Raw genomic sequence first — 21,915 nt, forward strand, 5'->3', positions numbered from 1 at the left:
GCCAAGGGCGAGGCGGCTCCCGATTGGCCGCCGGCGGCGGGGGGCGGGGTGGGGCGCGCCGCTTTTGTTCGGGCGGCGTCGGTGGCGGCGGGGCCATGTCGTACGTGCCGGGGCAGCCGGTCACCGCCGTAGTGGTGAGACGGGGCGGGGGGGCTGCGGGACGGGGCAGTGGCGGTGCAGCTCCCTGTGGGGCTGTCAGCGGGCGGAGCGGCTCGGCGGGGGGCGGAGGTGCCGGTGCCTGCGGCCAGCTCGGCCCTGCCCCGCCCCGCCCCGCCGCTGGGCTCTCCGGCCTGACGCAGGCCGCTCTCCGCTCCCGGGCGGGAGAAGCGGGGAAGCGGCTCCGCCGGCGGGAGGGAGCGGAGCTGAGGAAGGAGGGAAGCGGAGCTGCCAGGGGAGCCTGGGCGGGGTCGGTGAAACAGAGCTCATAGGGCGCGTTAATTGCGTTTAATCACCAAACAGCGCGAGCGGGGGGGCTCCGCCGGTTCTGCCGCTGGTTGGGGTCCGGACGGGGGGCAGCCCAGCCGCGGCCGAGCGGACGGCCCCGGGGTGCGGCGGCTCTCCCGGCGTGCCCGTGTCTCGCCGTCTGACGGGGCCGGTCGGGTGGGACCCTTCCCACCAGGTGAGGCTGAAGAACCTCAGAGAGCGGTTAGGGGGTCAGTTAAGACCGGGCCTTTTTATCTTGGCTGAGGAATTGCACGAGCTGGCACTTACACAGTACTGGGATAATGCGTAAAGCCCGTCAGATGCCAGCGTTCACCAGAGAGCACAGAACCTATCTCTGGATTACAAAAGTGTCTTGATAACTTATCTTCAAGAACCATCCTAATAATAGGTTATTTCCACTAATAGGGCTAGGCAGGAGCACAAGGCACGCGGATCGTGAACGAGCTGGGTCTGGCTCTGAGTGACTGCTCGTCATCAGGACATGACTCACATTTAAAGGGACCTGCTCTGCTTTCAGTGTTTTTCCCTGTGTATCTCGGGGCAGCAGCGAAGCGACGAGGAGTTAAGGAGCTTGGCTGTATCCTGGGATGAGCTTGCAGATGGCTTCTCATCCCGCTCTTTTGTGGTGGGGCTGAGGACACTCAGAGCTGCTTGCTGTCAGCTCCAGGGCTGCATGCGACCGATGGGTGGCAAATGCCACGTGCTAGTTTTGAGCTGTCTGCCTACGATCTGTGAGCTTGCCGAGCTGTGACGCAGCCTGCTCTCGGAGGGAAAGGCAATCTAACTGGGTCCAAAGTATCCGCCTTGAGCCACACCTGAGATTTTTCCCAGCAATCGCAATACTCAGCTATTTTCTCTTTTTTCTCTTTTCAGCAAAGAATTGAAATCCATAAGCTTCGTCAAGGTGACAATTTGATTCTGGGATTCAGCATTGGAGGTGGCATTGATCAGGACCCCACTCAGAATCCTTTTTCTGAAGACAAGACTGACAAGGTCAGACACTCTGTTTTCTGTAGCAACTCTCTCTGCCAAAGGCCGAACATATCTGCCTTGCCCAGCGAGCTCCACTCACTGCCACCTGTATTCTGTCCTCTCACACAGCTGACTGCTAAGGTTACTCTGCTGCCACATTATCACTTGCGGACTAAGCTTGTTTTCAGTTAGCTCTCCCCCTTTTTTATTTTCCAACATTGCACAAACCTGCTTTTAACTAGAATCCTGTAATACACTACAAAGTATTTTTGCACTGTCAGCAGAATGGCCCTTGAGTATATAGTGTTTCCATATTTAGTAAATGAACACTTAAACTTTTTCCCCAGGGTATCTATGTAACAAGGGTGACAGAAGGAGGCCCAGCAGAAGTTGCAGGACTTCAGATTGGAGACAAGATCATGCAGGTAAGCACCCAGATAAGAAAAGTACTAAGTGCACGCTACAGAGAAGTTTCTGCTGGGGGAAATACTGTCTTCTGGGTACTTTCCAGGACTGTTTGTGGGGCATATAAATAAACTGAGCTGCGGCATAAGAATATGTACTATGTAGTTCTGATAGAACAGTTATAGGACACCGGTGAGTCCATGCTCCTGCCTCATTTCATGACTTTTCCCCTAGGTGAATGGCTGGGACATGACAATGGTGACCCATGACCAAGCCAGGAAGAGGCTGACAAAAAGGAACGAAGAAGTGGTACGGCTCCTGGTGACCAGGCAATCTCTGCAGAAGGCTGTGCAACAATCCATGATGTCCTAATCAATCATCAAGTTGGGGAAGGGTTGGGGAGGGAGATACATAGACTGGTATCAAGCAAGGAAGCAGATACTAGACCTGAACAGGTTGTCTGGAAGGAGTGCATGTTCCTAGCTGTGGTAAACACTTTTTTTTTTCCTTTCTCTGGTGTAACTGGCAGTAGTAAAACTCTAGTGCCCCCAGCAAGAGTGCTTCTCTAAAGTCTTCCCTGCAGGTACATGGTAAGACTTTGTTGTAGTTGTGGCTTTCAGGAGGACAGGACAAATCCTGGTTATCTAAGGAAGCAACTGGAGCAGCCTTAACTTTGATAGGATTCTTTTGTAGCACAAAAGCTTCCTATTTCAAGAATAAATGTGGTTTCTGCTGTGGAAGATAAGAGGGTTTGCAGTGCTTCAGCTTTTAGAAGCAAGCTGTCCTGTCCTCCTATGATACCAAATTAAAGGGCCAGAACTGAGTTGCACACCGCTGTGGGGAGGAGCACTACTAATCTCACACTGTGTGCTAGCTAGATGGAGTATGCTGAAGGGTCTGGGGCATTACAGTTTACTGCAAAGATTCCCTGTCCAGAACAGCCTCTTCAGACAAGAAACAACTAATGAACACAGAAGTATTAGATTAATACCTGTGAAGTACACTAAAAAAAAAATGTTTGTAGACACTACAGTTCAATTTCACTGTCAAGGGTAAAACCTTAATTCTCCTTGTTCCCAAGTAATTTGTAACATCAAATGAATCAAGTTTAAATGAAAGGAATATGGAGCAGGAAAGAAAACACTGTTGCTGAACTTACCAAAAGAGCTGCTTGTGGCTATAGTGTCTTCAGTTCTTCATTCCACTTCTATCAGACTTGAAATGGGAGGGGTGGATTTTCATCTGTCTTTGCTGATTCATTGGATGGAAGAGATGAATATGCCAATAATGTCCAAAAGTGCCTCTTGACCAAATTTAAACTTCTGGTGAGATACTGAGTTGTTAAGTGAACATGCCACAGGATTTAAGATTCTTGCTGCAAAACAGTTAATTATCTAGTGTCCTAGTGGTTTGTTAACCACCTAGCTTTACAATTATCCAAAAACTGGAGTGCTTAATCCCCTTCAGTTGATTTATACACATCTATACTTCCCTTAAGCAGTCTTCAGGTAAGCTGTTGTAAATAGAACATGAGGAGGTGGCAGACTAACTTATTCAGTACATTACTGCTGTGCCATGTATGTATGTGGTGATTAATGCATCTCAGACTGTTCTGTATGCACCAGCAGATGCCTATTTACTGTTTTTATATCTATGGAATTACTACAATACTGCTTTTGAATTTTGTAACTTAATATTTCAGTGGTAAATTTTAAGGCTTTCAAGTTGAAGTTATTTTTGTTACTATAAAGATACACTGCTATTTGTACTGCTATTCCACTTGATTTTACACACAATAAAACAAAGCTGGCTTTCCTGAGCTGTTTTCTCCTCATGTTTAAGAAGGCCATGTCACTTGAATGCCTCCAGCTGACACCTCTTTTCTGGCTCAGCGGATTGCAGACTGCATCAACACAATGCAGCCTGAGGTTAGTAAGGTCTGATTTCACTGGGGTGTATCTGCAGTGTTAGTGGGCTGTCAGACCTCACCTGGTCTCTAGCAGGGGAGAGAAGGGGTTCTAGTTTTCCTTAGATTGACACTTCCTAAAACATACTAGATTTTTGAGCACTCAAGTATTGTTCAAATACAAATGCATGGATTCCCTTCCAGTTCTTCTAAAAGGCATAATGCTTACCTTCAAGTAACTCAAGACCTTGATCTCTACCTAGAACATACCATGTCTAGTTCAAATAGTTGCCTAGGAACAAAACCATACATTTAAACTTTAATCATGGGGCTGTTAATTAACATGATCCACTTAAAGATTTGTTAAAGAGATTATTTTTAATCTTTACCATCCCCTGTTTAGGATTCAAGGCATGTCAGTAGAACTGAGCAGAATGAAGTTAGTGCACTGGAAGTATTCAGATAAACCTGAGCACTTCGCACCTTTGAAAGAGCTTCCAGTAAAACAAGGATACAGCTTCTGCTTCTCAGTATTTTTTTTAATAAGAGCTCAGGTTTTAACATTTGTGTATTTGCTACAAGCTCATTCTTTTATGTACCACTACAGCTGTTAACAGCCAACCTGAGTGGTGTTCTACTGTCATCTGTGAGGAGTCAGCAGCAGCACTTCGATCCACAGTCTTCAGTCATTACATGAAGATAGTAAGTGGTTGCTTAAACATGATGTCAGGTTTTTGGAAGCCAGAACTCTGCTCCTTGTGCTTCACTTCCACTCAGAAATGCATCACTCTGGTCTTTCTCTTTCCCATTAATGGAAATGGAGTCACATATCGCTTGGACAGCTCACACTTAAGCTGTCTCTGCAGCTTCAACAAGCGTGAGTCTTCCATTTGCAAGTGGTGGCTCGATAGCTTGCTGTCCTTTAAGGCATCTGGCAGTGAGTATTTGGCAAGGCAACAGCTTGTATTCCAAACCAGAGAGGATCAAAGTCTGAACACTGCTCAGAATCAGTATTTCTGGTACCTGGCAGTATGCATCTTGAAAGCCTTTGGCCAGGGAAGGGGCAAGTTCAATTTAAAGTTTTTGTCTTTGCAAGTGATGTTATTCACAAGGTTCATACCCTCGTCTCCTATAAAGGCAGTAGTGCTGGACCATAAAAACAATATCAAAGATGACAGAGAAGACACCTAGGCCAAACTTGGTTGGATCTCCAAAGATTAACTTCCACTGATCTGTCAAACACAAAATTAGAGAGTTAAGACTAATTCCTCAAGTGTAGTCTTGTCTCAGGACTACAAGGTCATGCCATACATACTAGATAAGTTCAATTTTATTACCTGGACTGCTTAGGCACACCTTAAGACTGACTGTTGTGTACATCTTATGCAAAGCTAATTAATAACTGTTCCTGTTGTTTCTTCAGAATACCTATTTCATTTTCTGTCTTGAAGGAATATGAACAGATTCTTTATTTTTAGTATAAGAACAGCTACCCGTACCATATCACAAACACCATTCTCCCAAGATAACCTACTGGTTTGTATCTGCTTTGTAGCAGGATTCTTCCACCCCATTAAGAAAGGCCCCACCACCTCAGTTCCAGCCTTACCATTGTTGTATGACTGCAAAAACATCTGGAGAAGGCTGAAGCTTCCACCAGTGAAGTCTAGTAATACATTTCCAATACTCCATCCCTCAGTGCTCTTCCGACGGAAATTCATGTATGCCTGAGTGTAACAAGTCAGTCAGCATGTCATGTACAAGCATTTCTGAAATTCACATTTAAGAAGCATTCTATATAGGTATACTGGTTTTGTTACTAAAAGACTTAAATAATTGTTGCTGGTTTAATCTAGTCATAATTTCAGGAGGACATGCTGAAGGCTTATGACAGGAATATAGTATAAAAGCAGAGAAATTCAGATTTACCTGTGGAAAATATTTTATCAGTGTGACTGCTAACTTAATGTACGAGAAGCAGAATAAGAACTGTAGCCATGTCATTTGCTCAGCTGCAGCCAGAAAAAGTGTTGTAAATGTGAAGATCCATGCAAGTGCCAGTAGTCCAACAACAACTCTGGATACTTTCTGACCTGCTCTCTGAAACAGAAATGCAGACACACTTAGACTGACCCCAGCCATACATCCCCTGACACACCATAAGATACAGAATATGCTCAGGACTACGCAAGGTTACAGTCCAAACCTGTTGGTGTACCAGTTACGCTCATACCACGCAGGAATTTTAACATTAACTGAGTGCTACAGCAACCAGCTGTACATTTGCAAAAGCTGATGAGTAATATTCGGCATCAATCGTTTGGAACACTATTGTCCATAAGCAAGTGGGAGACAATATTGTGGCAGTATTCTTGAGTATTCATGATGCCTGTTATCAGTGCCACATATGTAACAGCCTCCTGAGTTTAGTGCGATGACATCAAGAGTTCCTGTAAATGCAAACGGCTGCTACAGCCTTTATGGTAAAAGATTCATGGTTGCCTTCTAACTCTTCACTAGAAAAGACTACTGCACCTACCAGTGATGACAAATGGGCTGTTACAGTTTTAGATTTAGCATCACCAAAGGAAACACCCCAAAACATAAACGGTTACCATCTAGAGAAAATTTGCTATTCAGAGCAGAGGCTTTTACAACATGAATTAAAGAGCCACCTGACTACAACAATCAGTCTCACCTGAAAAGGATGGGAATTATAAAAGGGCCTTTGCAGCTGTTTTAGAAAAGGTTGAAAAAAGCTGAAAGTTTGAATTGCAGGGAATCATCGAGGACTTGTCCTAGCCTGAGGAATGCTCCTAGTAGTGAGGAAACAGCAAAGCACATACCAGCATTTGTACCATGCAGAGCTGTATCTATGGGCTGGCTAGAGATCTGTTTGGGAACTTTATGAACTTAGCTGTTTGCCTTCATTATTTTGAGTCCCTAAGGAGTTTACTCATAAACTCAGAATATCTATGAGGCTGAAGTAGCTAAGCCTACTGGAGCTGATACTAGCTCAGGAAAAATAAGGCAGCTGGATTGTGAAGGCTGACTTCCAGAAAGGCCAACGAAAGCGAAACGCAGAGGACTCCGGAGCCCAGAAGCGACCGGTGCGGTGCCCGGCAGAGGGAGCTCGGCCAGAGCTGAGGGCTCAGCTCGGCGCTGGGACTCACCTCGTAGATGCAGCACTGAATTATGGTGAGGAGAGTGAGAGCTACTGCGTGGAGGCTGAAGAAAACATCATTGACAGCCACAGGGTTCACCCCGCTGGGATAACTGACTAAGAATTCCTCCTAAAGGTAAGAGAAACCAAAACCAGCTAAAAACTCCCTTCTGTAGGTACCCACCCCCAGGCAAGTACTGAGAGATAATCATGCTTACCTTAATCAAGGGGATCCAGAAAAGTCCAATATTAAACACACTGTATGCTATAAAGCCAGTAAGGTTTAATGCTATAAAGTCAAAGCTTAGTCCAACAACACTAGAGAAGGGGGGGGGGGTGGAAAAAGTATGAGAAATAGGCATCAGAACATTACAGGCAGTTCCAGGGACAACTTTACCCTAGAATGTACTTATTTATAGGTAATTTTTGATGTAAGCCAAAGCTGGAGGCATTGTGACCAGACAATGCTGTGAGTTCATCAGGAAGCAAGGTGAAATATCTCCAACAGCTCTCACTGGCAAGGTTCCGTCTCTGCTGTTTATCTTCACCCCTCTGTGAGCTCAGCTAGTCTGATAAAACCATTCCAGCCCGAGTCTATAGAAGCAGAAGGGCATCTTTGCCAAAACAAATCCTTTTGTTTTCATATATAATGTTTCTACTTGCAGTCACTTAATTTAAGGGGAGCTGGCCTAATGATTACAAGGAGCTGTTTGATAAACAACTCACAAGGTAAGTAAACTCTGAGGGTAGTCATCACAATTGGCTTGGCTGGATGATTTACAACATGACACCAAATGAAAGGGGGAAGTCCCCTCTATGACAAATTACTATTGGATGCCAAGCCTTAGGATTAGGTGTCTGTAAGATGCACTTAGTTTCCTCTGATCTACATGCATAAAAGCTCACTGGGGCTGCATTTATTCAGGCCCTATCTTTGCCTTGCTTTTTTCCTCCCCCGGTCTTTCCATGCGTAATCCACGATAACCAAGATGGATGTAACTGAAGCTAGGAACATGATTTGCAGAAGTGCTTAAGTGACTTGCAAACACATCTTAAGTGTCTTTACCTTTTTCGTCGCCAGTTCTCAAAGAGTTGAGGATAAAAGGAGATAGACCAGGCAAGGAAGTAGATCCAGCCAATCACCTCATCAGCGTATCTCACTATGATGCTATGAATCACTTGAAATTGAATCCTAGGTCTGATGGTTAATGCAAACAGAATTAGTTAATTTATCTGTTCACACTTTTTTCAGGAGATTTTGCCTTGTTCTGCTTTGAGAGAGAAAACAGAGTTCAGGTGTTGAGACAAGGCAATAAAGATTAAGCGTTGCTTTCAGCTGAGTTGCTCCCTTTTTCTTTAGTGTCCTAAACATAAGTTAGGACATCTCTCACTTCTACCCTCAGCCTACCCTTTCCTTCTTGCCTCACTCTTTCCTTTCCATTCTTTTACCATAGAAATCTTCAAAAAGGTCATATTGTGCCTACGGCTTGTACTCTCTTAGCGCGAGGTCTGTTACGCAAGAGCAGAGTTTCACTTTTCACACTTTGCCAGCAAAGCCTTATGATCACGGCTGTCCTGTTGAGCATTTCACATGCTTACCTCTGCATTTGCTTTGAGTCTTAAAAGCAGAAGTGAAACGAGGAAGTAAAACAGGAGTATCCTGTTGCTCAGTAGCATCTGGGCAACAAGCAAATACAATCCAGCTTTCTCCATCTTGCTAGACTGTTTTCCTATTAGGGAGGACTGGCATCTGTGAAAAGAGGGCTCCCCTAACTAGAGCACAAAACATCTATATCTCATGGTAGTGATCTGCGTGCACAGCTGCATCAGGCTATTAGCACTCCAGAACAAGTTCTGCACAGTAACAACATCACAGAATCACAGAATGGTAGGGGTTGGAAGGGGCCTCTGTGGGTCATCTAGTCCAACCCTCCTGCCGAGGCAGGGTCACCTACAGCAGGCTGCACAGGACCTTGTCCAGGCGGGTCTGGAATATCTCCAGAGAAGGAGACTCCACAGCCTCCCTGGGCAGCCTGTTCCAGTGCTCTGTCACCCTCAGAGGGAAGAAGTTCTTCATGTTCAGATGGAACTTCCTCTGCTTCATTTTGTGCATGTTGCCCCTTGTCCTGTCACTGGGCACCACTGAAAAGAGTTTGGCCCCATCCTCCTGACACCCACCCTGCAGATATTTATAAGCATATATTAGGTCCCCTCGCAGCCTTCTCTTCTTCAGGCTAAACAACCCCAGCTCCCTCAGCCTTTCCTCATAGGAGAGATGTTCCAGTCCCCTCACCATCCTTGTAGCCCTCCACTGGACTCCAGTAGTAGTATCCCACTGGACACTTACAACCAAATGCTTCCTGAATCAGAAAATCTGACATGTAGTTCTGATACTTCTGGGAGGGGTTATTAAAACCACACTAAGGAGCCATGAGAACTCAGTCATCTAGTAATGGAATCTAAGATAGCAATGCTATCGCTCTGCTTTCATACCCTGTATTTATCTGAATACCTTGGGGATTGCTGGAGGGTCACCACATCTTCTCAACTACACACCACCCATGTCCCATTAACTATTTAATTCTAAGGAGGGAATAGTTACCCCAAAGTTTAGGCAGCTGTAGGATAGTAAGTAGAACTAAAAACCAGTTTCTCACCCAGTTAAGTTGGAATTAATGGTATAAAGATAAACTGTTACTTGTCCAACATCATCTGCTTTCACTTGGAAGTCTGCTTTAGTGTGACCTGCAGGCAATTGTACCTGCAAAGCAAAGTGGAGGGAAGAAAGGGGAGAGTTGCACCATATGAGCGGTAGGCTTTTGCATAAAGGTCAGAAGTCTGTTCTGTCACTTACTTCATCAGGCAGTTCAACAATAGTGCTGTGTTTTGATGAGTGTGTAATACTAAGAGCTATCACCAGTGTCTCATTTAATGGAGCCCTGTGAAGGCAGAAACAAGTTAGACTGGTACCGGAGTTCACAAAGATTGCTTCTGGGCTGTGGGAGAGCATCTGCTAAATCCTCACAGCTGTGGCAAACATCATGAACAGTCAATACACAACAGTACCTACCTGCCTACTACTCAGAGGAACACCAGCACCAAGGTATGTTAGCATTGTACTATTTCTTTTATCTGAACTGGTGACGGGCAGTTATATGGCCTCTTTTTACTTCCTTCTTCTCCACACAAGTGGCAGAGTAAAGTCATTGGCACCAGAATCCTATCATTGTGCTAACATTGTTAACTCTTTGCTGGTAAAGAGGGGCAGAAATGATGGCCATCTACTTGGGTGATAAAGGACAGAAATTCTAGCATCGCAGTAAGACAAAACAAACCCACCCACCCCACCCCCGCAAATAACAAAAACCCTCCAAGTGACGTAGTCCTGCACATACTTCCCAGAGAATCCCACTGAGCATTTGTCCAGGAGGTTTAATTGCACAGCACTACTTAAAATATAATGTTCAAACGCCTGTACTTCTCCAGGAATAAGATTACAGTACCACACCTTTATTTGCAAAAATAGGTCTAGACTGTTGCAGCTATGTCCTGCTATTTTCCTCTTTACCGCAACTCTCACATTTTCATTTGACTGTTTCCTTTACTAACACTTTGCAGTCTCAAAGGGGAAGGGTGCATGTGTTTAACAATCCTTTCCTGGGAAGAGGCTGACATAGAAAAACCATGGGTAAACAATGCACTGTATTAAACAACAAGACTAAGGTGCATCAAACCCCATTCTAGAGTTGCCGCATTTCTTTGCTAGAATTGGCGAGTTCTGTTTGCTTGGTGAAGTGGTGGTTTTTTGTGATCCTTTTAGGAAATAAAAGTTTCTCTAAAGCATCAATTTTTAGAAGTCGGAGGAACTGTAAGTTCGCTTACGGAAGACAGTTAAGTAAGCTAATATAGGGCAGACAGTATAAAATACCTTTTCCAGCTCAACTTCCCATACAAATGGCAAGGGATATTGTCAGAGGCCAACTATACAAGGCTGTTGTGAGAATGCTGCGCTATTCTCAGTCCATACTGGTACTAAGAGATACCACAGTCTAGAAGTGGCCAGTCACACCAAAGAGATTCACTCTGCATGAACAATTAACTTGTCTGAAGTATATAGCCAAGTCCTACCCGCTTGCGTGTCCCCCATTCCAAAGAGAAAGCAAAGATGCAATCATGATCTTACCTCAGAGAGATAGTGACGTTTGTTGAACTTCCACTTTCTAATGAAACCACATCAGGGACAGACAATACAATGACTCCATCTGGGGGGGGGAAAAAACCCCACACATCTCATTTACTATGAATGACAAATAGCTCCTTCAGAAGAACTATCTGCTTTCTTTTGTGATATAGACAAAATTGTCTATATGACTATTGGTACCTGCAGTGTCAGATTAATAAAATTAGCACACAAGCTAATAAATTACCTTATTTCAAGGTGACTAAACAACTTAAAAGGAGAAGTAAATAACTGTCACTTAAACATGTTACAAGGGAGCAATTTAAATATTTGAAATGCAACAAAAATTCATGCAAGAAAAGGCCATAGTATACTTTAAACCCACAGCAGTTGTTTCTTGATGTGATCCTAGTCATAAATGCTCAAAATTTAGTTTAAAATTGCTTCTTACTATAGTAGCCTCAAATATTGCAATTAAGGGGTACACCTTAATTGCACCCAGCTACATTGCACCACGTTATGCTTTAAGAGAGGCTGAGATTCCAAATGCCAATACGACTGGGTCAAAACCATAAGCTGGTCATGTGTCAACAATTTTGACATTTGGAATCCAAGTCTGTTTTATTCCCTGTATGTTTGAAGGACACAAGAGACAAGAGCAAAGAGCTATATAAAAATAAAACCAGAAATGGAGAGACAAACAGGTTGCCCTGGACACCTTTTTTCTTGTTGCCATATATTACAGAGTGTTCTTAAGCAGGTATTTAAGTGCAGAACTCCCTAGTTCATCACTGACCGCACCACAGACAGTATTTAATCGGCAGAGGCTGAGCTGGGAGCACAAGCCGAGGGCTCCATCGCATCAGCCCCTCGGCGTAGCACTGTCCCAGTACGAGCACGCCACGCCAAAGGTAATGGGTGAAAGAAGAGCTGGCGGGAAGCACGGCACTGGTCTCCCCAGAGAGGTGACAGTGATACTGCACAGCAGCCCTCTTCCACCTCTCACCAGGTCAGACCTGGCCCCTGCCCAGGGGCTCCTCTGGGCCCAAGCCGGGACGGCCGAACACTCACCGCCAGGCCCCAGCAGCACAGGCGAGAGGCACAACAGAGCGGGGAGCAGGTATCGCATCCTCACGGTGGAAGAGCTGCAGTAAAAGCGAAGAGAAGGCTCTGCTCAGGACATGCACGCTTTGAGGAGGCACCAGCCTGTCTCCTCCGCTAGCAGCTCCCCCCCCCCAGCACCATGGCCCCCAACCCCGCCGAGGGACCCTCAGCACCCCCGAAGGGACACCGGCCTTTCAGTCCCTCTGCCTGCCCGGACTCCCCTGAGGACACCGTCCCCTCGCAGCTCACCCCACTCCCGCCACACAGAGCCACCGCTCCCCGAGGGATCCCCCCTCCCCGCGGGACTACAAATCTCAGCAGCCACCGCGCCTTCGCCGGCCCCCTCGCCCCGGCAGCGCGGCGCGGTGCATGCTGGGACTTGTAGTCCCCGCCGTCCTCCCCTCAGGAGAGCCGGCGAAGCGGGGCCACCCCGCGCTTCGGGGTACGCTAACGCCGAGGCGGTGGCGCTGAGGAGAGGGCACCCACCTCCTTCCAGCGCCGCAGCCCCGGCCCGCACAGCCCCGGCTCTTCCCTTTTCAGCTCCCCACGTGAGGCGGGAGCCTATCAGCTCCCCGCCCAGCGCCCGTCGCGCCGGTGCGGCCGCCCTCGGGTGCCATCTTGGGCGCGGCGGAGCGGGTTGGGCGCCGCGCTGGCTGCTCTGTGAGGAGGGAGAGCGGTGAGCGGAGGGAGGGTTCCTCGCTTTGGATATTTGGGGAAGTTTCGTTTAAAGCTGCGTAGGTCACCGGGGAGGGACAGTTCGTCACGCTCACGGTGGAGGAGTAGTGGCCAGGCGCTGCTGAGGGGAGACGTCTTCAGTCAGAGGGCGAAGTCCAGGCCGCTCTGCCAGCCCAGTCCCTGCACGCTGCTGGGGCGGGAGCCCGCACTGCTTCTGCCCTCGGCACCCTTGGCTGTCGGGGCAGGTGCCCCCTCAGAGGCAGCGAGGATCAGTGTGGGGCTCAGCACGGTGGCTCTCGGTCCTTGGGGAGGTGAAAGCAATCCCCTCTCCCCACGGTCATGGCGGGCAGCGAGGCGGCGGGCAGGCCTGCTCCTGCCTACGTGCTGGGCATAGACCTGGGTACAACATCGGTTAAGGCAGCGCTGTTGGTAGGGGCAGAGCGAGGGCAGTCGGTGGCAGAGAGCTGCTCCAGGGAGACGCGGGCACACACCGGTAGCCTGGAAGCTGGGCCTCAGGTAAGGGGTGGCAGGTAGCCCTGTGGGCAGTTTCAGGGGACCGGCCTTGCCTTGTAGCAGCCGGGTTGTTTTGCTACGTTGTGCAGGCTTCAGTGGCTTTCCTGGATTGTTTTTGTGCCTAGATTGACAGACGGTTGCTGCATGTGTCTGGATGTCTGAAAGTAGAGTTAAAAAGCTGTCTGTTTACTGTTCGAGAAAGTCAAGTACAGCTGCTTGATTTAAGAAAGACCCAGGCTTTGAAAAGTTGTGTGAAACAATCCAAAACTACTTTCCCATGAACTACCACTTTGTCTTTGATGCTGCCAGTCAGGAAACAGCAACCACTTGCTGACGGGAAGGGTATTTTGTACTTTAATTTGAGATGGAATCACAAGTGGAAATTCCCCCTGGAAATCACTGGGAACATTTACTCTTCTTGAAGATCTTTACGTTCATTGTGTTGGTCAATGTAAGAAAGGATTTATCAGAATCATAAAAAATATGTATCAACATTCCTCTGGCCTAGTATTGTAGTGAGTCCAGGGACTAATTTCTGAGCAAAGATACCAAACAGGTCAACCCTCCTCTCTACAGTCATGTTTACGCAGCCAAAAGTATGTATGCACAGATTAGTTCACAACTATATGTAGACTCGATTTGAATACTTTTGCTTATAATCTTCATACTGCTGTCACAAAGTAACCTGAATCTTCAAAAGCAGGAAAGCTGAAATACAGCTTCGCTTGTGGCAGAGTCTGGTCAGTTTGCTGAGTAGATGAGTTTGCTGGGTGGTTCTAGGAATAGAGTATCCAGAAACGAAGTATCGGCATCATCAAAATTGTGAGTAGATAGGGAGGAGCTTTAGGAAGATGTGAGGTAGACTGCATGCAGGTAATCCTCTTTGTGAGGAAAAAGAAGAGCAATATATAGGGTAAACTGAGGAAAGCATGTAGTGAGTGTTAATGGATTTTTTTAAAGAGCTGTGTTTGAGTATGGTAACTCAGGAAGTTAAGAATTGTTTGGCTTTCAGTTTAAGAGGCTGTTATCTCATTCTCAACTTGCTACTACTGGTTTTTAGTTTTTGTGGTTTTGTGGGTTTTTTTCATTTTTTTTTTTTCAATTTAGTAGTGAATGTTATTCTAATAAGTGCTATTAAGCTAAATGAATTCTGTTCTTCACTTCTGGCTAGAGTAGCCTTGTTTAATAAATAAGAGTGAATCCTAATGGTTTCATGCTCAGAATAATGCTTTATGATTACAGGGAATGGAGCAGAATGTCCAGACAATAATGAGAGCATTGAATGAATGCCTTGCTGCTCTACCTCAGCAGCAGCTTCAAAGAGTCAGTCACATTGGCATTTCAGGACAAATGCATGGAATTGTATTTTGGAGAAAAGAGAAAGGTAATTAATTCTTTGGCATTCCTGTTCAGAGTATTACGATTCAGAAAATAAATTTTTAACTCTGAGGTGATCTGTGGGAAACTGTTGCATGCTCTCTTTGGTCTTCTGTAAAACAGAATTAACAGAAGATCTTTTGCTGTGGGAATTTTGCTTTAATTACTGCAATTTCAGCTACTGACTATAGTGGACCTTGTTGTTTACAGAGATTAGTTAAAGGATTTAGTCTTACAAGATCCCTGCATATTCAGCACAATTATTAATATGAATGAGGAATAACATATTTGTGGCTTGCTAATTGCTTGTCTATCATGTGCTGTCTACTGCCAATTGAAGGAACTTCTGACTTTGGGGAGAGGGAGTGAGTGTTATTCACCTCATAAAACACTTAACTAGCTGTTGCTAGTATGTCAATACCTTCTAATGGTTCTACAATAGCAGTATTAGCAGTTCTGTGTATGCCTTGAAAAATCAGCTATGCTTGATCTTTATGTTAGAATGTGCATAGCAGTAGCTATCCAACAGTTTTTTTCCTAGCAAGTCACAGACTGTCATGTTGCATTCATCTTGCTGCTTATGCTGCTGTTAGTAGGAGCTGAAGAAGGGTTATAGTCATGGCTGTGAATACTCAGCTGTTTGCAGAGTGAAGGGCCAAGAGCTCAGAAACAAAGTCAACCACAGTGAGGTAGTCACATGAGACTTGATTGTGCAAATACTCAAATAAACTTTGTGACAGCAAGGGTGTTTGAAAAATGCCAGTCCTGTGAAATAGAATGGATTATCTTCTTGGCTAATGTCCTATAAACCTACTGAAGTCTAAGGCTTTCAGAATGTGGTTCCATGCCTTCTCTCTCTTACCTTATGATGCACACGTCTGAACAATTATACAAGTCTTATAAAAAACAGGAGTTATGCAGATAATTCAAAGATTTATGGTAAACCACAGAATAGATTTCCCAAAAGTGCTGGTCACTGCCTGCCAAAAGTTGTCAGGGTCTTAATTGCTTTATGAGACACTATTCTATTCATTACTGGCTGTAATTTTATGTTAAATTCTAAAATCATTAGCAAGAAAGTAATCCAAAGGCTGATGGACTGGAGGAGCTGTTGCTTGCTTTCCATCTGCCCCAAGGGCTGCATAGTAAAGCCTTGTGGGTTCATGGTAGACATAGATTCTTATGTCATATTGATTAATATTTTATTTCCTAAAGCCACATGCCACTTTTGTTGCATTTCTATCAAGTGAAAGAGGGTGTTTGCTCTCACTTGTTTTGAGTAGACTAAGTGAATCCATGCACTTTGGGACACAAATTACAGTTTTAATAACATCCTTTAAGGTTAGATTTATGCTTAATAATATTTCTTAGAATCCATTTAAAACTAGAAAAACAAACTAATTGGAAATTCAGTTCAAACAGACTTGATAGAACAGGGAATTAAGGGAACAAGAAGTATGTGTTTGCTTTGTGTGTTTCACAGAGTACTTCCCAGCTTTCACGGCTGCTTTTTACTGTGTGAGTGTAACTTCAGATCACTGTATCCAGCCAGGAAAGACTCCTTTAGCCCTATATGTGCTAGTCAGTTAAGCAACTGGGTCTCTTCTCTGACCTGTGGGACAAGTGTCACAGCACAGCTTGAAATTCTGCTGCCGTCCCCAGCCAAAAACCGAAAGGTTGTCTCAGTTGCAGAGCCAGCTGGAGACTCTGTGTATCCCCATGCTGTGACTAGGCATAGCCTGGGAGAGCAGGAGTTCTCAGAGTCCGAAGCTGTGCTGTGGAGCATGCTAGCAAACATCACATGCCAGTGCTAGAGCTCAGGCTCTGTTTAGTCTGCTGCTCTGGCAGGACCATGTGCTGCTTTTGCAGGGCTGCTTGTGGGGAGCAGGGCAGGGCAGGGAGTAGTGCACTGCACTGCAGCAACAGTAGACATTGCTGAGAAGGCTCCCTGAAGCTCTGAGAAGTTGCTATAATTTAGCTAAGACCTTCACATGGAAGTATGTGAAGGTTTCATCAAAGGTATAGTGCTTTCTGATCAAAAGGAACATGCTGCACTTGTAACACCGAAAACAGAGTTAAACCCTACTCTGCCTTTGGTGAAGCTTTGTTGCGTAGCACAGGGGAGGAATACTCTTCAGTACGTTGCGGTCCATTGCTTAGTACATATCGATCCAGGTTTTCTGTTGCTGTGGTTCAAAAGGTGGGTGAAACTATGTGCTATCCATCATAGGCAGTTCATTACTGATACAGCGTTCTCTAGGTCATGATGTGGCAGATTCCAAATAAGGTTTGTATGTGAGAGCTGTCATACCAGGTCATTGCCTCCCATAGCAGAATTGCATTGTTTGTTTGTTGGTTTTTTTTGTGGGTCACTTTTAATTTTAAGTTGTATCATTAATATCGCAATGTGCAAGTTGCTTGTTCCTCTAGGCACTAGGAGTGCTTATAGAGAAGGCAGGCCTTGGATACCATTATCTGTTTTAGCAAAGGATGACTGGCAGTATGACATTATCTAGGGCTGAAAACTATGACTAATTAATTTGGTTACAATCACTACTGGCTCTGTTTCTGCTCTTTTTTCCAATATATTTGACAAATCATCAGGAGTGTCCAGAAATGAAGAATCCAGGCAGACTGCACTGCAGGGAGTCACTGGACTTCTTGGATACTGTGTGTTTCAGGGTGCAAGTGGACAGAGTGTGGTACAGGCCCTGCCTTTGAGCCGGAGGAGGTCAGTCATCTGGTCACTTGGCAAGATGGACGCTGCAGTCCCACCTTCCTCTCTTCTCTTCCTGTGCCGCAGTCACATGTCAGTTTGGCTACAGGATTTGGGTGTGCCACAGTCTACTGGTATTTAAAGAAGAGGTACAATGTTTTTCAAATGGTCTTCTATATCAGCCTGTTTCACTGGCAGTTTCTCATCCTGAATTTATGTGACTTAGTATTCCTGTAGCATGTTAATACTGCTACAGGCTGAGGGGCTGTAATTGTAATATTAATTAAGTAGTCAAAGAATATTTAAAATGGCAGTATTCAATCTAAACTATATGCAACTGACCCCAAAAAAGTCTCTGACCTCATAAAAATACTGAAGATCTCTTTAATAAAAAGAAAAGCTTTTGACCATATAGTAACAGAAGCCTTAAAGTATCATAGAACAATTCTAGTCTGTCCTGCTGCTCAGAGAAGCTCTGCTAATGCAGTTTGAACACTATAATTTTGCCTTGTGCAGACTGTGAAAACTACAGCCATGCCTAAAACAGTAACAGGGTTGCTTTGTCTGGTTGCTGCCAGATGCTAAAACAAACAGTCCCTAAATTAATTTCAGTTCCTTCCTTAGACACCGAGATCCTTATGAGGTGTTACAAGTGGTCTGCTTTGTTGTGGCATGTTTGCAGAGGATATGATTTTTCACTTATGACTTGGCATCAGCAACATACACTCTTCAATTTTGTCTGCAGTATCTGTGTTTCTCAGCCAATGTCTTCCTCTGCAATGAGTTCAGGTTCAATAAATGGGGAAAAACTTACTAAATCTTCGTTTCTTCTGATGTGTGTTCAGCAAATACATGGAGCATGGCGTGATACTGCTTTAGAGCTGTGTAACTCATTAATCCGGCTGCTTTGGTTTGTTCCTGTCTTGTTTCACTATTTGGTACATTTCCAGTCATAGAATTTGTGGATCTTAGAGCAACGGCAGGAATTTACCTGTTTTTCTCAAATGCTCCAGGTTCAACAAAGTGACATTGTTTTTGTGCAAACAATTACTACCTTCCTGGTAAGTTTTGCAATGGTGTGCTTTTAACCTAGACAACTCATTCCTTAAAGCTGCTGTCTCTCCATCTTCCATCAGGACATAAGTATTGCTGCTGTGGTAACAGCTTGAAAAACAAATTCCATTAAAAAAAAAACCACCCAAGACGAAAACAAAAAACCAAAAACCAAACCAAAACAACAAAATACAGGTTGGTCACCGAGATGGCTGCTTTGTTTTTAGGTGGGACCACATGTGTCTGAAGTTCCCTGTAGCAATGGAAGTAGTCTTGCTCCCACTATCTTAAAGCACCCCTCATTGTTTTTGTTTTTAAAATGTTTTGTTTAAAAGTCCAGATTTTCTGAAGTCTTATGATGCAGCTGGCACTATCCATGACTATGTGGTTGCCATGTTGTGTGACCTGAAGAAGCCGCTCATGTCTGTCCAGAATGCTGCCAGCTGGGGATATTTTAATTCCAGAAACAAAAGCTGGAATATTGACATGTAAGTGCTAAGGTCATTCAGTGGGTTTTGTGCATTGCTTGCGTCAGGCAATGTGAACACCTCTTTGGGCCCTAAGTATGAATGTGCTACAGATAAAAGTAATTGAAAGTTACTCCTAATCAATTGTGGTGTGGCCTGTACTGAAGAAGTATTGAAAGTTTGGTCTGGTTTGTAAGGTATATATGTTTAAATTATATAAAATTAGGTATAGAAATACCTAAGACAGCAGAGCTGAGATACTTGTCAGTGAGGCCTTGTATACTGTCATCTGCGGTGGGATGGGATGGACGAGTGCATGCTGCAACCAAGGTGTCACTTCTGTGATGGTAGAAGAGGGTTATTATGCTCTAGTTCTTTCAGCTGAGCTCCTTCATAACTACTAAGACTTACTTGTGATAATACCTGAAAGTTATTAGGCTACAGGAAGTCTTATAGGGAATCAGTTTGTTTATTTATTTACTTATTTATTTTAATGATTTGCTCTTTCAGGGCTTAGTGCTAAGGCCTTATATGTTTCAGGGTTTAGATTAGACCAGAACTTCAAGGTGAACAGATCTGCTTCTGAAGGTACGAAAGAGCAACAGAAACTTGCATTTTGCCTACTGAACTTCTACTACTATGGTGTTGCTGTAGCAGTTGATTATGTAAGGAGTTTGTTGGACTTAACTCTCTGTGGTTTGGTTTTGAACCACTAACTGCATGACAGCTTGAAGTCCTTTGACACTTAGAAGTTGCATTTTTTTGCTGTTTTTGTGATTGTCCCTTTACCCTGGAACTGCTTGTCCATATGACATCAGTAGGTTAAACTTACTGAACGTGTGCTGCTGTATGATCTCAGGTAATCAGATTGCATATAAAGGAAAGCTATTTATTCTTCCAGACTATTCTAGTTTACCCAGTCCATTGAACTGGAATGCTGCCCCTGTCAAAGACCTCTCTAAATAGGTGAAAGCATCCGTAAATCCAGCAGCCACAAATATATGGCCAGGTTCGTCTATGACTTCAGAGAGGTATTTGTAGTCATGCCGTACATTCTCATCCTGCTTTCCTGCACTAATGTTATTCTGATTGCAGACTGAAAAAATCTGGCTTTCCTGTTCACTTGCTGCCAGAGGTGGGAGACCCTGGCAGTATTGCAGGCAGGACAATCTGTGCATGGCATGGAATACCCAAAGGAGCAAAAGTAGGAATTGCTCTGGGAGATTTCCAGTGCTCTGTTTATTCCTGTCTGACTGAGAGGACTGATGCAGGTATGATCATTTTGGTATCTTACTTGGTTTTCTCTTTGTCCTCCTTCAGGGTAGCCTAGTAAAACACTGATTTTTTTTTTTTTTTTTTGTGTGTGTGTGTGTGTGTTCTAGTTCTTAATATCAGTACCGCTGCTCAGCTGACTATCTCAATGCCCCCGGGTTTCCAGCCTCCAGAGACACCAGATGCTTCCTCAGCTGTTACTTATTTTCCCTACTTCAATGGTGACTACTTGGCAGTGGCAGCATCACTTAACGGAGGCAATGTGCTAGCAACATTTGTGAACATGGTGACACGGTGGATAGAAGAGCTAGGTAAGCTATTTCAAGGATAGTTAAAAGCTTAAAATTGGGGTTGATCAGCAAGATAAAAGGAAGCTAAGGTAAAGGAACAAGCCTAGAGCTGTTTTGTCATGCCGTACAAGGAACAAGGATGTAGCTCTTGGGTCATGCTTCCTAGATCTCTGGAATTTCCTGCTGAAGCTTATGAACGTGCTGGGACAGTAATGCTCAGGCTTGACATTCACATTGCCTCTGGGTTTTGGGTTTTCTTTTGTTTCAACAACACAAGGAATTTATTTTTTGCAAGTTGTTTTTCAAGAGGAAAGATCAGCAAATTTGAGGACAGCCTCTAATTTTGTATGACTGCAGTCCAGAAGCATCCCTTGATTAGATCAGTTGCCTTTTGCTGCATGTTTTGCAGCACTCTAAAGGATTTTAAGACTCAAACACATGTAATATCTTCTAAGTGCTTTAAATGTGGTCTTTACATTTTTTTTTAATAATCTCTTGGGTTTTGCAATACAGAAATAAGTTCTGAAATTGTTCTTTCAGTGAGTACTTGAAGTCAATTTTGCATTCACCTGCAAAGCAGCTATTGAAGCTGAAGTCTGCCATTAGTGCCTTTAAAGATGTTGTTCTGTGTAACTTAGCACAGCATAGGTGAAGAGGAATAGCTGTATTATCAGGAAAGGCAATTTTTTCAATCAGAAAAATATTTCTGGTATCACAGATACTACATACAGTTGGATGGGAGAACTGCGGTTCATAGTCGTGGAAAAACAGTTACCTTTGGGACAGGAAAAAAGATACACAGTATTTTGCTGAACAGGTGGATCTGTGTCGATTTTAAGCCTCCGCATGTAAAATACACTAGATCCCTTCAGATCAGTAATGTGATATTTCCCATCTGCAGGACTTCAGATTCAAGAGTCTGCCATCTATACAAAGATAATCAAAGCAGCCTTGGCCCAAAACGACAGCCAACTTTCAGTCCACCCAACCATATTTGGAGAGAGACATGTTCCTGAGCAGTTGGCATCGGTGACCAACATTGCAGTCTCTGACCTCTCCTTGGGTCATGTAACCAGAGCTCTGTGCCGTGGCATCATTGAAAACCTCTGCTCCATGTTACCTGTGCAGCGCCTGCTGGAGACAGGAGTGAGGAGGATTCTGGGGAGTGGGAGTGCCCTTGCCAGGAACAAGGTGCTAAGGCAGGAAGTGGAAAGGATTTTTCCATTCCCTGTGGTTTACGGGAAAGATATTGATGCTGCTGTGGGGGCTGCCATGGTGATGTTCCACAGAAAATAAAGAATGGCCTGAGATGAAGCTTCCTTTTTTTTTTTTTTTTTTTTTCCCCCCGCTTGGCTGTACAGTGTTTCCTTCCACTTCC

General features: G+C 44.6%; 3 protein-coding genes across 6 annotated transcripts; 2 read left to right on the forward strand and 1 right to left on the reverse strand.

The window, feature by feature from the left end:
• The first annotated feature begins 13 nt into the window (after positions 1-13).
• On the forward strand, positions 14-3,640 carry TAX1BP3 (Tax1 binding protein 3). Its single transcript, XM_075440531.1, has 4 exons — positions 14-134; positions 1,318-1,437; positions 1,764-1,841; positions 2,056-3,640. Exons 1-4 carry the CDS (start codon positions 96-98, stop codon positions 2,191-2,193), a joined length of 375 nt encoding a protein of 124 aa, XP_075296646.1. The 5' UTR covers positions 14-95; the 3' UTR covers positions 2,194-3,640.
• Positions 3,641-4,105: 465 nt separating this feature from the next.
• On the reverse strand, positions 4,106-12,746 carry CTNS (cystinosin, lysosomal cystine transporter). 2 transcript variants are annotated; one of them, XM_075439925.1, is made up of 11 exons: positions 12,661-12,746; positions 12,142-12,215; positions 11,074-11,152; positions 9,745-9,829; positions 9,548-9,651; positions 7,957-8,088; positions 7,109-7,208; positions 6,901-7,020; positions 5,657-5,827; positions 5,337-5,454; positions 4,106-4,959 (listed from the first exon to the last, which is right to left on the reverse strand). In XM_075439925.1, exons 2-11 carry the CDS (start codon positions 12,197-12,199, stop codon positions 4,829-4,831), a joined length of 1,098 nt encoding a protein of 365 aa, XP_075296040.1. In that variant the 5' UTR covers positions 12,200-12,215; positions 12,661-12,746; the 3' UTR covers positions 4,106-4,828. The 2 variants fall into 2 exon arrangements, with proteins under 2 accessions (XP_075296040.1, XP_075296041.1); XM_075439926.1 differs by lacking the exon at positions 12,661-12,746 and adding an exon at positions 12,424-12,469.
• A 33-nt stretch (positions 12,747-12,779) lies between these two features.
• Positions 12,780-21,851, forward strand: SHPK (sedoheptulokinase). 3 transcript variants are annotated; one of them, XM_075439924.1, is made up of 7 exons: positions 12,780-12,850; positions 14,605-14,746; positions 17,421-17,604; positions 18,844-18,996; positions 20,071-20,246; positions 20,358-20,558; positions 21,439-21,851. In XM_075439924.1, exons 2-7 carry the CDS (start codon positions 14,608-14,610, stop codon positions 21,831-21,833), a joined length of 1,248 nt encoding a protein of 415 aa, XP_075296039.1. In that variant the 5' UTR covers positions 12,780-12,850; positions 14,605-14,607; the 3' UTR covers positions 21,834-21,851. The 3 variants fall into 3 exon arrangements, with proteins under 3 accessions (XP_075296039.1, XP_075296037.1, XP_075296038.1); XM_075439922.1 differs by having other exon boundaries at positions 12,826-13,365; XM_075439923.1 differs by lacking the exon at positions 18,844-18,996 and having other exon boundaries at positions 12,827-13,365.
• The last annotated feature ends 64 nt before the right edge of the window (positions 21,852-21,915 follow it).

Source organism: Opisthocomus hoazin, chromosome 20, assembly GCF_030867145.1.
Source record: "Opisthocomus hoazin isolate bOpiHoa1 chromosome 20, bOpiHoa1.hap1, whole genome shotgun sequence".
Taxonomy (NCBI): domain Eukaryota; kingdom Metazoa; phylum Chordata; class Aves; order Opisthocomiformes; family Opisthocomidae; genus Opisthocomus; species Opisthocomus hoazin.

Coding starts and splice junctions, on each gene's coding strand:
- TAX1BP3 (XM_075440531.1), top strand. CDS start 96: ATGTCGTACGTGCCGGGGCAGCCGGTCACCGCCGTAGTG. Junction 1,438..1,763: donor CTGAAGACAAGACTGACAAG/GTCAGACACTCT, acceptor CTTTTTCCCCAG/GGTATCTATGTAACAAGGGT. Junction 1,842..2,055: donor TTGGAGACAAGATCATGCAG/GTAAGCACCCAG, acceptor CTTTTCCCCTAG/GTGAATGGCTGGGACATGAC.
- CTNS (XM_075439925.1), bottom strand. CDS start 12,199: ATGCGATACCTGCTCCCCGCTCTGTTGTGCCTCTCGCCTGTGCTGCTG. Junction 9,652..9,744: donor TTGTTGAACTGCCTGATGAA/GTAAGTGACAGA, acceptor TTTGCTTTGCAG/GTACAATTGCCTGCAGGTCA. Junction 8,089..9,547: donor ATTAATTCCAACTTAACTGG/GTGAGAAACTGG, acceptor ATTAACCATCAG/ACCTAGGATTCAATTTCAAG.
- SHPK (XM_075439922.1), top strand. CDS start 13,189: ATGGCGGGCAGCGAGGCGGCGGGCAGGCCTGCTCCTGCCTACGTGCTG. Junction 17,605..18,843: donor TACTGGTATTTAAAGAAGAG/GTACAATGTTTT, acceptor TTTGTTTAAAAG/TCCAGATTTTCTGAAGTCTT. Junction 18,997..20,070: donor AAAAGCTGGAATATTGACAT/GTAAGTGCTAAG, acceptor TTCTGATTGCAG/ACTGAAAAAATCTGGCTTTC.